The sequence below is a fragment of the Leptonychotes weddellii genome, chromosome 11 (genome assembly GCF_054177405.1).
Source record: "Leptonychotes weddellii isolate Sample4059 chromosome 11, ASM5417740v2, whole genome shotgun sequence".
NCBI classification, from domain to species: domain Eukaryota; kingdom Metazoa; phylum Chordata; class Mammalia; order Carnivora; family Phocidae; genus Leptonychotes; species Leptonychotes weddellii.
In genome coordinates, this window is record NC_138379.1 from 91,977,129 (window position 1) to 91,991,295 (window position 14,167).

The window sequence follows — 14,167 nt, forward strand, 5'->3', positions numbered from 1 at the left end:
ACTAAAATGTGTGAGCAACCATTAGCCTTAAGTGCTATTTTGCTCAAATAATTTTTGAGGCTAGGAAAACAGTTAAGATCAAGTCTGTTGTTGCCTTTTTCTTACTGGGTTAAACATATGAATCAGTCTGGTAGTTCAATATTCAATTGATAAGGTCTTAGAGTTCCCTCAGGACTCTTTGCAAGTAATTGAGTTCAGGATTTAAAACTAATGGACATATGTGAAAATAAAATAATATATGAAAAGGCTCCCGCTATAAAGCACTGATTTTGATATGAAAGTAATTCTTTTGATTCAAGCTATACTATTTTTAACTCTTCTATAAAATAATTGATTGTTGTTAGAGGAAGAAAACTAGGTAAGATGAATACCGTTAGTGTCCAATGAGGTATATATATTTTTTAATTTTATTTTTTTAATTTTATTTATTTGACAGAGACAGAGATAGCGAGAGCAGGAACACAAGCAACGGGAGTGGGAGAGGGAGAGCAGGCTTCCCGCCGAGGAGGGAACCCGATGCGGGGCTCGATCCCAGGACCCTGGGATCATGACTTGAGCCGAAGGCAGACGCTTAACGACTGAGCCACCCAGGCGCCCCAATGAGGTATATTAAAGTAAAAATTGACACTTTCAATAATTGATCACAAATTCAACAAATATTCAAAAAGTACTTTTAATTTTTTTTTTTTCTGAGTTATTTTCTGTAGATGAATGGACCAAATTGCCCAATGGAGTTAGAAGGCCAAAAATGCAAGTTGTTTTATTGTGGCCTCATACAAACAATATGACAATAAGTCTAACTTTGTAGTTTTGTTATATTTCTATTACCTTAATAGCTCAGTGGGTAATATTTATATAAATTGTTCCACTTTTTCCTATGATGTAATTTAGGATAGAAAAATCAATATACCTTAAACTACATTCTCAAATAGTTGTTTTGAAACTGATGTTTTGAGATGTTGGAATGGCTAACTACTATTTTAAACAGCAATCCAAGGAAGGAAAACTTCCAAACTCATTCTATGAGGCCAACATTACCTTGATTCCAAAACCAAAGACCCCATGAAAGAGGAGAATTACAGGCTACTATCCCTGATGAACATGGATGCAAAAATTCTCAATAAGATACTAACAAATCGAATCCAACAGTACATTAAGATAATTATTCACCACAATCAAGTGGGATTTATTCCTGGGCTGCAAGCGTGGTTCAGTATTCACAAATCAATCAATGTGATACACCACATTAATAAAAGAAAGGATAATAACCATATGATCCTCTCAATAGATGCAGAAAAAGCATCTGACAAAGTACAGCATCCATTCTTGATAAAAACCGTCAACAAAGTAGGGACAGAGGGAAATACCTCAACATCATATATGAAAGACCCACAGCTAATATCATCCTCAGTGGGGAAAAACTGAGAGCTTTTCCTGTATGGTCAGGAACAACACAGGGATATCTACTCTCACCACTGTTATTTAATGTAGTACTGGAAATCCTAGCCACAGCAATCAGACAACAAAAAGAAATAAAAGGCATCCAGATCAGCAAGGAAGAAGTCAAACTTTTACCATTCAGAGATGACATGACACTCTCTGCAGAAAACCTGAAAGACTTCAAAAAATTGCTAGAACTGATCCACAAATTCAGTAAAGTTGCAGGATACAAAATCAACATACAGAAATCTGTTGCATTTCTATACACCAATAATGTAGCAGCAGAAAAAGAAATCAAGGAATTAATCCCATTTACACCTGCACCCAAAACTGTAAGATACCTAGAAATAACCTAACCAAAGATGTAAAAGAGCTGTACTCTGAAAACTACGGAATACTTATGAAAGAAACTGAGGAAGAAACAAAGTAATAGAAAAACATTCTATACTCATCGATTGGAAGAACAAATATTGTTAAAATGTCTATGCTCCCCAAAGCAATCTACAAATTCAGTGCAGTACCTAGCAAAATACCATCAACATTTTTCATAGAGCTAGAACAAACAATCCTAAAATTTGTATGGAACCAGAAAAGACCCCGCATAGCCAGAGGAATGTTGAAAAAGAAAAGCAAAGCCGGCGGCATCACAATTCCGGACTTCCAGCTCTATTACAAAGCTGTCATCATCAAGACAGTATGGTACTGGCACAAAAACAGACACATAGATCAATGGAACAGAACAGAGAGCCCAGAAATGGACCCTCAACTCTACGGTCAACTAATCCTCAACAAAGCAGGAAAGAATGTCCAATGGAAAAAAAAGACAGTCCCTTCAACAAATGGTGTTGGGAAAATTGGACAGCCACATGCAGAAGAATGAAACTGGACCATTTCCTACACCATACCAAAAATAAATTCAAAATGGATGAAAGACCTAAATGTGGGACAGGAAACCATCAGAATCCTAGAGGAGAACACAGGTAGCAGCCTCTGTGACCTCAGTCACAGCAACTTCTTACTAGACACGTCTCCAAAGGCGAGGGAAGCAAGGGCAAAAATGAACTATTGGGACTTCATCAGGATAAAAAAACTTTTGCATAGCAAAGGAACCAATCAATAAAACTAAAAGGCGACCTTCAGAATGGGAGAAGATATTTGCAAGTGACATATTTGATAAAGGGTTAGTATCCAAAATCTGTAAAGAACTTATCAAACTCAACACCCAAAAAATAAGTAATCCAGTTAAGAAGTGGGCAGAAGACATGAGTAGGTATTTTTCCAAAGAAGACACACAGATGGCTAACAGACACATAAAAAAATGCTCAACAGCACTCATCATCAGGGAAATACAAATCAAAAATACAATGAGATGCCACCTCACACCTGTCAGAATGGCTAAATTTAACAACACAAGAAACAACAGATGTTGGCGAGGTTGTGGAGAAAGGGGAACCCTCCTACACTGTTGGTGGGAATGCAAGCTGGTGCAGCCACTCTGGAAAACAGTATGGAGATTCCTCAAAAAGTTGAAAATAGAGCTACCCTACGACCCAGCAATTGTACTACAGGTATTTGCCCAAAGGATACAAAGAGATTGACTCAAAAGAATATATGCAGCCTGATGTTTATAGAGCATTATCTACAATAGTCAAACTATGGATTCAGCCTAAGTGTCCATCGACTGACGAATGGATAAAGAAGATGTGGTACACACACACACACACACACACACACACAGGACTATTACTCAGTCTCAAAAAAGAATGAAATCTTGCCATGTGCAACAGCATGGATGGAGCTAGAGAGTATAATGTTAAGTGAGATAAGGCAGTCAGAGAAAGACAAATACCATATGATCTCACTCATATGGGAATTTAAGAAAAACAGAGGAACATAAGGGAAAGAAAAAAAAGAGAGAGGAAGGCAGCACATAAAATAGACTCTTAACTATAGAGAACAAACTATGCTGGAGGGAAGTAGGAAGGGGATGGGCTGGAGGGGTGACAGGCATTAGGGAGGGCACTTGGGATGAGCACTGGGTGTTATATATAAGTGATGAATCACTAAATTCTACTCTGGAAACTATACTGCACTATATGTTAACTAACTATAATTTAAACAAAAACTTGAAACATTAAAAAATAAGCCCATTGAAACTCAAAAAAATATAGCACACATTTAAAAGTATAGATATGAAACATTAATTTACTCACCCTTTATAGAAAGAACTTCAGCTTTAATAAACATCTTAGTTTTGTTGTTGTCCTTATCATAGATTTCTAGTTACAATTTTGTTCTTATGGTAGTGTTTTGGGTCCCAGGACAGACTTTTTCAAGCAAACTATCTAAAGATACGGACAAAATCCTGCATTTTTAGCAAAGCTGACACCTCACCCCAGGTGATTCTTAAGCCTACTATTGTTTGAGATCTACTGCCTTAGAATTTTTATAATTAAGTTAAAAAGATAATGTAAAATTCTTAAAACAACTAATTGTAATTAATTTGAAATTTCAGATACATCCTATAACTCTTCTGGGCAGTGATTAAAGAAAAGCAATGCTAAAAAAATAAACAGTAATACATTTATAAGAACTAATTAGTTTGTGACATAAAAATAATTTGGAAAACATGTGCAGAAGATGAAGTGGTTCTCTAAACACAGTTGTCCATTCACAGATTTTAAGAGAAAATTGTGGGAGCCATTTCCATTATGTTTTTGAAAAATTATACGAATTAAAATATCCACAAAGCAGTTATTGGTCACATGCCAATATTAAGCGTGCTCATCTTTCTATAATCTACTAACACATCCCCTTATCTTCATTATATTAACTTCACCATCTTCTGAAAGATAGCTACTTCGTTTCAAAAGCATTTTTCTGATCAAGGTTATTTAGCATTTTACTTTTTTAAAAAAGGCATTGGTTGATTCTCTGCAATTGTTTTCCACTGTTACCTCAAATTATTAAAGAGGCTGCAGAAATATGGGGGTATTAAAGTACATGTAGAAACTCTTGACACAGTTTGGATTAGCTCTTGTGTTTGGATGAGTCAAGAGTAAAACCAAGAAACATTAAAAATGATTTGGCTTAAAGCTACAAGGAATTAAAGTATCGGTAGTAAAAAAAATCATATTAAGGATCAGAAAACATCTTTCTTAGGGAAAATTTTATAGGACAATTTAGAGTATATTATGTTCTCATAATACAGGAGACACTGTACAACTGATTAGGTTTATCCTTGAGAGGCATTTTAAAGGGACAAAGTCTCATTATTACTATGCAGTCATGAGAGAAAAGAAACCTTTTAGAATCCAGCAAGAAGAGACACAGGAAAGGTAGACACTCAGTTTTCTAAGTTCTGGGGATCTATTGTACAGCACGGTGACCATAGTTAACAATACCGTATTATATATCTGAAGGTTGTTAGGAGAGCAGATCTTAAATATTCTCATCCCCCCCCCATCAAAAATGGTACCCATGTGAAGGGACAGAATTGTTCATTCACCAGCCCTGCTATGGTAAACACTTCACAATACATTAGTGTATCAAATTACCATACTGTCACATGAAACTTACACAACATCGTATGTTAGTCATATCTCAATAAGGCTAAGAATATAAAAACAATATTTTTGAGATGACAAAAAACGCTGTCTTGTTCCCCTAAGCAAGATTTTCTTTAAGGCTTGTTATTAGAGTTTATCCAAAGCGCGGGGGCATGCCGATTTTCCTCTTAGAAACTAGCTAAGCCTCTGAAATGGGTCAGTGTGCTGTAGGCATTCCACTGCCTTCTCCAGACAGTCTTTTAAGCACAGGTGGTAAGTGGAGGGTCTTTCTGAGCCTTCCTCGCCCTCTGACAGGAACTTGGCAATCTGGGCAGTTCTCAGAATTGACTGCTCTGTGGGATTCATGAGGAGGTATTTACAAAGCTTCAGCTGTTCACATCAAACAACTCAACTCTCAACACAGGGGTGGGAGTGAGAGGGAGGGAGAACAGAGTTTGAGCTGAAGTGACTGTCTTGCTTAAGAAAGTACAAAAGTTTTTTCTTGGATTCCATAAATACACGCTTAAAAATTCTATATACCTTGCTTGAATAGTTGCAAACTTATTTTTTTGGAGTCCCTCAGGGATAAAGCTGAGTGGCATACAGGTTTATAATGAATGTCTTCCAATATAATATAAATATATTTCTTCAATCAAGTTTTTTTCTTCTATGAAAACTTAACAGGAAGTGAATACTATCGTTTCCTCTTACAGTATAGATTGGCTTCACCAGACCTTGAAAAAGAAATACCGCATGCTTTTTCACTTTTAACTTTTACAAATTCTGATATAGTTGAGGAGGGAAACTGAAAGGCATCTAGTTTAGGGCCCTTTGATATGAAGGAGGAATCTCTGAAACGTATTTCGGTTTTGCTTTTTCTATTTGAGTACTTAAGTTATTGTTATAAATAAACCTACGAATTTCTAAGTTTACTACTACAAATCACATCATATTATTATGCAAACTATATGTAGCAAAGTAACCAACAAGACATCATGCGACAATATTGCCTTAGCCAGAACGGCTCACCGTAGGTCAGCAGGAGCATACATTTCTGAAACCACTAGGTGGCAATCATTCACTGCAATTTTGGCCAAATATAGCTTGAAGCTGATCGGGAGATGCAGGGTTAGGAGGAAGGCAAATGTTACCCATTATTTGATGATATTTTCCTATCATTTAACACAATAACAAAGCTCAATTTTACCTTTTCCTGTCTGCTTCAAATCAAATCAACGACTATTGAAAGATTTATCAAAGGAGTCTTCATTTGTGAAAAGAGTTGAAAACCATTTTCACTGTAGTGGTAATGCATTGAAAACATCTAGAAGAAGATATGCTATGCACAGTGCGCCATTTAACTTTTTTATTTCATTGCTTTACTATTTCATGTTATTAGTTCTCGTGTAGCTATTTTTCTGAAGGTTAGAAAAGGCACAGAGTCATGAATACTAAAACTTTCTAAGATTCTAGATGGCATTAATCTTCAATTAATCTTCAAAATTAATGTTTATGAACGTAGGAGGCCAAGAGCTCTTGGTGATTCACAAAAGGTCCTTGCTATGGTAGGTCTTTAAAATGTGTGAGAAATCGTGCTCCTCACTGCACTGAGACCTACGAGCCAAAATGGCCTTTGGTGATAAAGGATTATGATTTAGTCTTAGAGATGAATCATGGAATGAAAATTCCTGAACTCTGCACTTCAGACTAAATGGTTTGGAGAAAATATTGATGGGAAAAAAGTAAATCAAAAGTCAACTTTTTGTAGAAGGTCTATGGTAATAATAATATAAAATCCAGGACTTACCTGTTCTAATATGTTTTGAAGCCTCTCTATCTCACAGTCTATTACAAATTTCTTCTCTTGTCGTCTGTCGAGTTCTTCTAGAAGTTGCCTATAGCTGACATCATTAAAATTTTCCACACATATAGCGCTGACATGCCAACCATTTTGTCCTGCTTTTTCCATAATAGCTTGAAGTATTGAGTACCCTAGTGGGGAAAAAAATCCAGAAGAGTTACTAAAAACATACTTTCACTCCTCCTCCTTAGTAACTTATGCAGGCACTGAGTCTACGTCAACATTTTTATGCTGCAAATATACAATAAATGCTTAGAAACCTAAAGATCTGAGTGGTTTTTGCTTTCTCTTCTTGGGGCAACACCCCTTAAAAAATATTGCTCGAGAGGCGCCTGGGTGGCTCAGTTGGTTAAGCGACTGCCTTCGGCTCAGGTCATGATCCTGGAGTCCCAGGATCGAGTCCCGCATCGGGCTCCCTCCTCGGCAGGGAGTCTGCTTCTCCCTCTGACCCTCCCCCCTCTCATGTGCTCTCTCTCTCTCTCATTCTCTCTCTTTCAAATAAATAAATTAAAAAAAAATATTGCTTGAATGAAGGAAGAACACCATGCCTTGAATAAGCTCTCACAATCCCTCTACTAGAGAACATTACATTGCTTTAGACACATTTTTGATGAAATAAACCAAAAACCAAATTCAGTACCACCTGTAATCAATAAGAATTTGATAAATTCTTTTTGTTAATTCTACTCACTGGACAGGATTAATTTTGATCAACTGAGCAAGGCAGTAACGACATGTTTGGGTTCAGCTATGGAAAACATGATATTAAAAACCAATGCAACAGTATTTATTGAGGACCCATTATTGTGAATGGAGGAGGCATTATTATTTTTTCCCCCAACCCTCACCCCCCTTTCTGGGGAGAAGGCATTATTTAACTCTTTGTCTCTTAGCAGGGGGATGATATGGATTGCGGGTGAATTGAAGGGCTACTAGGTGAGGCACCAGGCATTCAAACTCATGATCTAGTAGAGGAGAAAGACATTCAAATAAACAAATGCAGCTCAGTTGAAGACACTGTGATGCAAGCTGTACTCAGTGTCCAGTGCTGGCCCAGGAGAAGGTTTGGTTAAATTTGCCTGGCTGGGACATGAGAAAGAGGAGGAAGAACTTGCTCCAGGTCCTGAAGGTTGAGAAGACTCATCCAAGCTTGCTGAAAAAGGGAGTGTTCATTAGCTGGAGACAGCCTTCCAGAGAATGGGGTGATCTGTGCGCTGCTGTTGGTCCACATCCCTCTGTATTCACCAGCACAGAAGGGAAGGGAGGTCAGTGTCTGGGTTAAGGAAGCTGGGGCAAACTTAGGAACACAGCCCCTGGAGTGTTTCTTCATGCCAACACTGTCCTGAAATCTTGCTTTTTCTAGCTCTCAGTTTTCAATTGCATGCAAGAAGAAGGGAAAAGTCTTTGAAACTATGAATAGCCAATAAATAAGAACTGGTTACAATCAGAGCCTGGTAGCCAGTGGTTTTTTCTACTTGGGGCTTAGCATAAAAAAAATATGCTCATCCTCTTTAAAGAAGGTCTAACACTGATTTGAGCTCATCCTATGGCAGCTGACGGTGGTTTCTCCCTCCCTTGGTCCCTGGAGTCAGAGTGTAGAACCAGGTGGATTAAAAGTGAAGACTTAAAATGAATACACAGCACTTGCAAGATAAGAGGGCATTTATTCAGGTTTCTGATTGGTATGAGTCTCTCAAATTCAAGGATTCTGATTTTCAGGTATATTTTCTACAAGTCAGAGTTTCAAACATTACGGATGCTTGGTTAATACCAACAGATGGAACTGATGATGAGATCATATTTGAAATATAAATTACCTGATATCCTGCCAAATGAAATACTGTGGCAGTCAGGATTCATTTCTATCTAACTGAAAAAAAAATTCCCCAAAGAGGAAGACAGGGCATGTTAATTACCCTGTAATTATTCTGGTCTATCCAGTGCTCCATTTAGTCTTCCCTTTTGTAACACATGCCGGTAACCATCTTTTCGGATCTTACCTAGATTCCCCACGGCCCCCACCCCAAGCCCATTACTCTTCCCCTGTTTGCTGTCTGACACCTATGTAACATGCTCATGCCTCATTTATTCTGTTACAGGGACTTGCTCTCCGATAGGAAGCGAGGCAGTGTTCGTTTATATTCATTTTTGATACCTCAACATATTCTTTTAAAAAATTCCAATTGACATCTTACTCTCCCTCTTTCTCCTTTTATTAGTGTCATACCAAAATAATTCAAAGACATTTCATTTGATTTTTTTTTTTTTTTGCATGTCTTAAAAGATGATAAATACCGACCACACACACCAAAGTAGTCATCCTGCGCCCTGGGATCAGTTCACAGCTGGCGTGGTTCTTTATATATTTCCTTTTTATTTTTATTTTTGTTTTTGGCATCATGTGGCTATCAGGCTTCACATCACTACTAGACATCCAGGTTGTTATTTTCCTGCCTATAGGACCTTTACAGAATGTACAGCCACAAACCTTCGGATGAAATTCATGTATGTTCCCAGTTGCATAAGAGATATTTCAAGATTCATACTCATAAACAAAACTATAATTCAAATTGAACATTTTGTTATCTGATTTGTCAGATTTACAAATGGCACTAGAATTGAAATAAGACAAAATCTTAGGACACAATCTTTGTTAAACGGCAAAGAAAGTTGGCTGCCTAAGAAGAACCATTAATCATAGTCAGAAATAAATGGCATCTTTCCGATGTGGTGCAAAGCACATGCAGTCATAGGTGGGAAGCTGGGATTCTTCTATAGGCTATGTTTGATTTTCATATGCTGTCTTCTTCATTGCTACTCGGATGTGTGTGTCTTATTTATTTGCCAGGATAGTTGGGAATATATTGTGACTTGCAGAAAATACTGCCGTTGAATCTATGGCTACGTAACTTGGCTGTTATATAAACTAGAAAATCACAAGTCATGTCATACTAATTCTACATCCGGCTATGATTTGTATCTCCTAGTTATTAGAAAATCTGTAAGATATTGTTGGCCACGAATACTGTGTGTTAGGTGCATATCACAAGACTAATGGAGACTTTACTACCGTACAGGATCTTTTCAGTCTCGCTTCGATTTTAAAAGCTGCCTAACATTTTAATTCAATATAATTTATTGAAAACCTACTACATCCAAGATCCTTTAAGGTTTGCCAAGATAAAGACATGATTCTTGTCTCTGCAAGGAATTAACTATCTAGTCACTTACTAAGTAACTAACCATTACACAAATTACAGTACTGTATAAACAACCAAAATAATTTTATTAGAATAGTGGTGAGAGCGTATCATGGACAAGATCACATTCCTGTATTACAGTAAGTAATCAAAGGCTTTTCATAGTTATTAAAGAACAGTATCAGTTATAATACAAATACTGTTTAAAATGTTTTTATGCCATGTAATGACATTATCAATTATGCTGATAATTGATCGCAGTGATGTAAGCTGTACCGAATGACTGCATCCATGCACAGCAACGATGTTTCTATCATCCATGGGGAATGACCTCTTTTGGATGAACAGTACCATCCAGAGATGTGGCTGCTACCAACACAAGCTGGGTTTTATTTATTTGATGTTCTCTCTTTCAAGAGTTATTTGATTCAACTATCTGTACACAGAGGCGCAGGAGGAGAATCAGGAGAAATTTATGTCAGAGTGGATAGAATTTCAGAGGGGAGTTATCGATAAGCTGTTAAAAAACCTTCACTTGGATAAAGACCGAAGCACGCTCATAGTGCTTCTTACTTAGAAGTCCACTGGTGCGTTCACAGGAGCTCACCGTGCAGTGCTGGATACAGAAGTCGTATTTCAGACGGCTGAGAAATTGAGGAGAAGATGAGAAGAGGTGAGAGTGTAGACATTATCAAGGAGTCTCATCAGGATAACGAAGTAATGAGATGAAGGGTGCGCCATTATGATGAATATGGGATGGAGAAACTCCTAGGTCGTGGGAACCAGTATGAGAAGCACGGGGTGGAGAAACATCAAGGCTGTGGTGGTGGGAACCAGTGTGGAAAGGAGGGGACTGGGTCTGTCCCATGAGCAAGGGGGTGCTGTTGATGAGCTTCAAAAGAAGCAGCAAAGGGACACAGCAGCCAAGTACAAGCCCTCCTGCCAACCTTCTGAGCTGCCATGCAGGTACCCACCGCAACACTATTGATGTCTCTGGTCTGGGCACAGTTCCCGGCATCCCAGACACTGTGTGTACCTGGAAGTATACTCCGTGCTGCATTAACCTCAGTCTTAGAGAGGAATGAGGTTCTGGAACCCTCACTCATTGAATGGCACCATGCTGGAACTGCCGAACACATTTAGCAACCATTTAGTTTGGACTCTTTCCAAAGCAGCTTAGCACCAAAATAACGTGTTCAAAGGCTCCTGTCTGGACTCCAAGGTCTCAGCACACAGGAGTAACTAACCTTGTAGTGCGGTTAAAATTATCGGCAGCCGGGACTACAGCATTTGTTCTCTGCACAGTTCAAGAAGGGCATAGTGAAAATAAACAAAGATCTTCTAACTGATACAGTTTGAGGCCAAACATGCAAACCTGATACAAGATGGAATGTCTTGAGTTTTCCCTTGTCTCCAATCAACAGTAAAAACAGAAAATCCATCCTTAAAGATGGTCATTCTGGATCCTGGATCTTCCCTAAAGCCTCTCGTATTTTCTGACAAGAACATTTACTGTTTCCTGAACCCGACACTCCAGTGTGCATATTTAATTCAGATGCCGTCTTACAGGTAAATTTGGTAATCTAAATCTTTAAAGTTTCTGTTAGTTGCAACTGAGGCTAACCCTCATGAATACAGGCATACGGCAAGTATTTTCAACCATCTGCCACAGGTTCAAGGCCCTGAGCACCTCCCTCCAGGCGTGCCCTAACACCATGTTTTTCTTCATTCTCTTGGGCTTTTCTAGAACCAGGCCACAGGAGAATTTTATTTCAATACAAAGAACGGCTGAACCTATTAATTTATATAATCACTTGTTTCCATACTAGATTGATTTTTGTAGATAGAATCTCTATGGACTTCCTTGCAGTGCCCTGTATTTTCTTACTCTTCTCTGATACATACCCAAATCATATTCGTCTCCTCCCTCTTTCCAGTATCATTTTAGACCATTAATGTCTGTTTTCTATCCTCCAGCAACACTGCCCTTCTCAGATGTTCTAGAAGGTACCTCCCATCTCTCTACCTCAGTGCCTTTGCACAAAGCTACTGTTCCCTTTAAAAAAAACTGCTTCCTTCAACTTTTGCTTTCCTTCATCTGTCAGAACAAATTGCAAGCATTACTTACCCCCGACTAGATCGCTCTCCCCTCTTAGCTCTTCAAGCTCTTACAGTTTTCTGTATATTTTTTTTAGTTTCTAACTATATACTTGAATGATGATCTGATTAGCGTCTTAGCCCTCCACTATGCTGTAGGCTCCATGAAGGTAGGGACTATTTCTGTGCTTCAGTCCTTCTTTGTCCAGTAGGTGCTCAGTGGATGCTCAGCAAAGAGTTATCTGAATGCATGAATGAATTAGTGGCAATTTCACAGACAGGAGTCAGAATGTTACAAGGCTTGGCAGTGAGAAGCAGCATAGTAGGTCACATCCAGGAACCTCAAACACTTCAGTTTATCTCGTGTTTGGAAGAACAAGGAGAATATGGACAGATCTGGTGTGGACTGCAGGAATGGCTCCACAGGCAGCAGACATAAGCAGGAAAAGGTCGTGTCACTAAGGCTTTCTCTCATATCACAGAATTTGGTCTTTATTCCTCAAGGACTTCAGGAAGAGAATGACAAATGTGCTGTAGAGTGACCATTCAATTGAGGTGTGGGAAGTACAGGGGACGAAAGTAACAGGAAATGGGAAAACCTGTTCGGAGGCCATATTGAAATAATCCAGGTGAGGTGACAGGGGAAGGACGACTCTACTTGGTGATCCATGAAACTTAAGGGATATGGAGGACGAGGATCAATCCGTTCTACTGGTGGTCCTTTAATCCTGTTTTCAGAGGGCAGTTACATCTTTTTTGATGTCCTGAAGAAGCACACACTTTTCCACTTGGATTTCAGATGTCAAGTGACTTCTGGTGATAAGGCCTGGCAGCCACCTCCTTTGTCACCCAAACCAGTAAGCTAGATTGACACAGGCTTGAGGAACCCAATTTCCTCTCTTGCTACAGGCAGCCATTGTTCTACAGACCATCTCTGTAGATTCTGAATAGTCCCTAAGAAAAAACTGGATATCTTTGCAAGTTTGCCTCCAGAATTGTTTATCTCCTCAGCACTATGAGCATTTATCAATATCTTTTTATAGTGGACCACCATCTCTTTTCATGCAAGAAAGGCATTCTTGAAAATTTTGCATAATTTTAAACTCCAATATCTAAAGACTAGTTTCCTATTCAGAATAAATGTCGGGCATGATTTCTATATGGTTATTAATTTGCTCCTAAATTGAGATTTTATCAATTTTAAATATCACACTATATAAAATTCACAGTTCTGATTATATCTGGTTTTTTTTTTTAATTTTTTTTTTTAAGATTTTATTTATTTGAGAGAGAGAGAATGAGAGACAGAGAGCATGAGAGAAAGGAGGGTCAGAGGGAGAAGCAGACCCCCTGCTGAGCAGGGAGCCCGATGGGGGACTCGATCCCGGGACTCCAGGATCATGACCTGAGCCGAAGGCAGTCGCTTAACCAACTGAGCCACCCAGGCGCCCCTCTGTTTTTTTTTATATCACACTATAAAAGTTCACAATTTGAACTTGCACTAAATGCAACTGTCGTATTTTTTTTTTAAGATTTATTTATCCATTTTAGGAGGGTAGGAAGGGACAGAGGGAGAGGGAGAGAATCCCAAGCAGACTCCCCCTAAGCGTGGAGTTAGATGCAGGGTTGGATCCCAGGACCCTGAGATCAGGACCTGAGCCAAAATCAAGAGTCGGATGATCAACCGACTGAGCCACCCAGGCACTCCAACCATTGTATCTTTATAAGAGACTGAAATATAGATTTGTGAATTAACAGGCAAACCAAATAATGTTTGTCTCATATTAAGCATTTAAAGTACTTAAGACCTAATTTTGCATGTTAAACTTACTCCGTATGGCAACGCTTTGGGAAAGCAAAGTGTTGAGTTGAGAGGAGGGATAGAGCCCCTGGGAGAGAGGACTTCTCTGCAGAGAGAATGACAGGTGAGGATGGGGAGGGTCTGATGGACAGAGATGGTGACAAGCATAAGGGCCGAGGGCAGAGCGGTGGGAAGCTTGAGGAATGCTTGATAGATTGTT

At 38.7% G+C, this 14,167-nt stretch overlaps 1 protein-coding gene across 1 annotated transcript in view; it reads right to left on the reverse strand.

Annotated features, from left to right (window-relative positions):
- The window catches only part of GRIA4 (glutamate ionotropic receptor AMPA type subunit 4), a 345,999-nt gene that overhangs the window by 91,370 nt on the left and 240,462 nt on the right, over positions 1–14,167 (reverse strand). Inside the window, exons 4-5 of the mRNA XM_081799577.1 lie at positions 6,792–6,980; positions 6,226–6,227 (exon numbers count right to left, since the gene is read on the reverse strand). Of these exons, the coding sequence (XP_081655703.1) occupies positions 6,226–6,227; positions 6,792–6,980 (191 nt within the window). The remainder of the gene's footprint in view (positions 1–6,225; positions 6,228–6,791; positions 6,981–14,167) is intronic.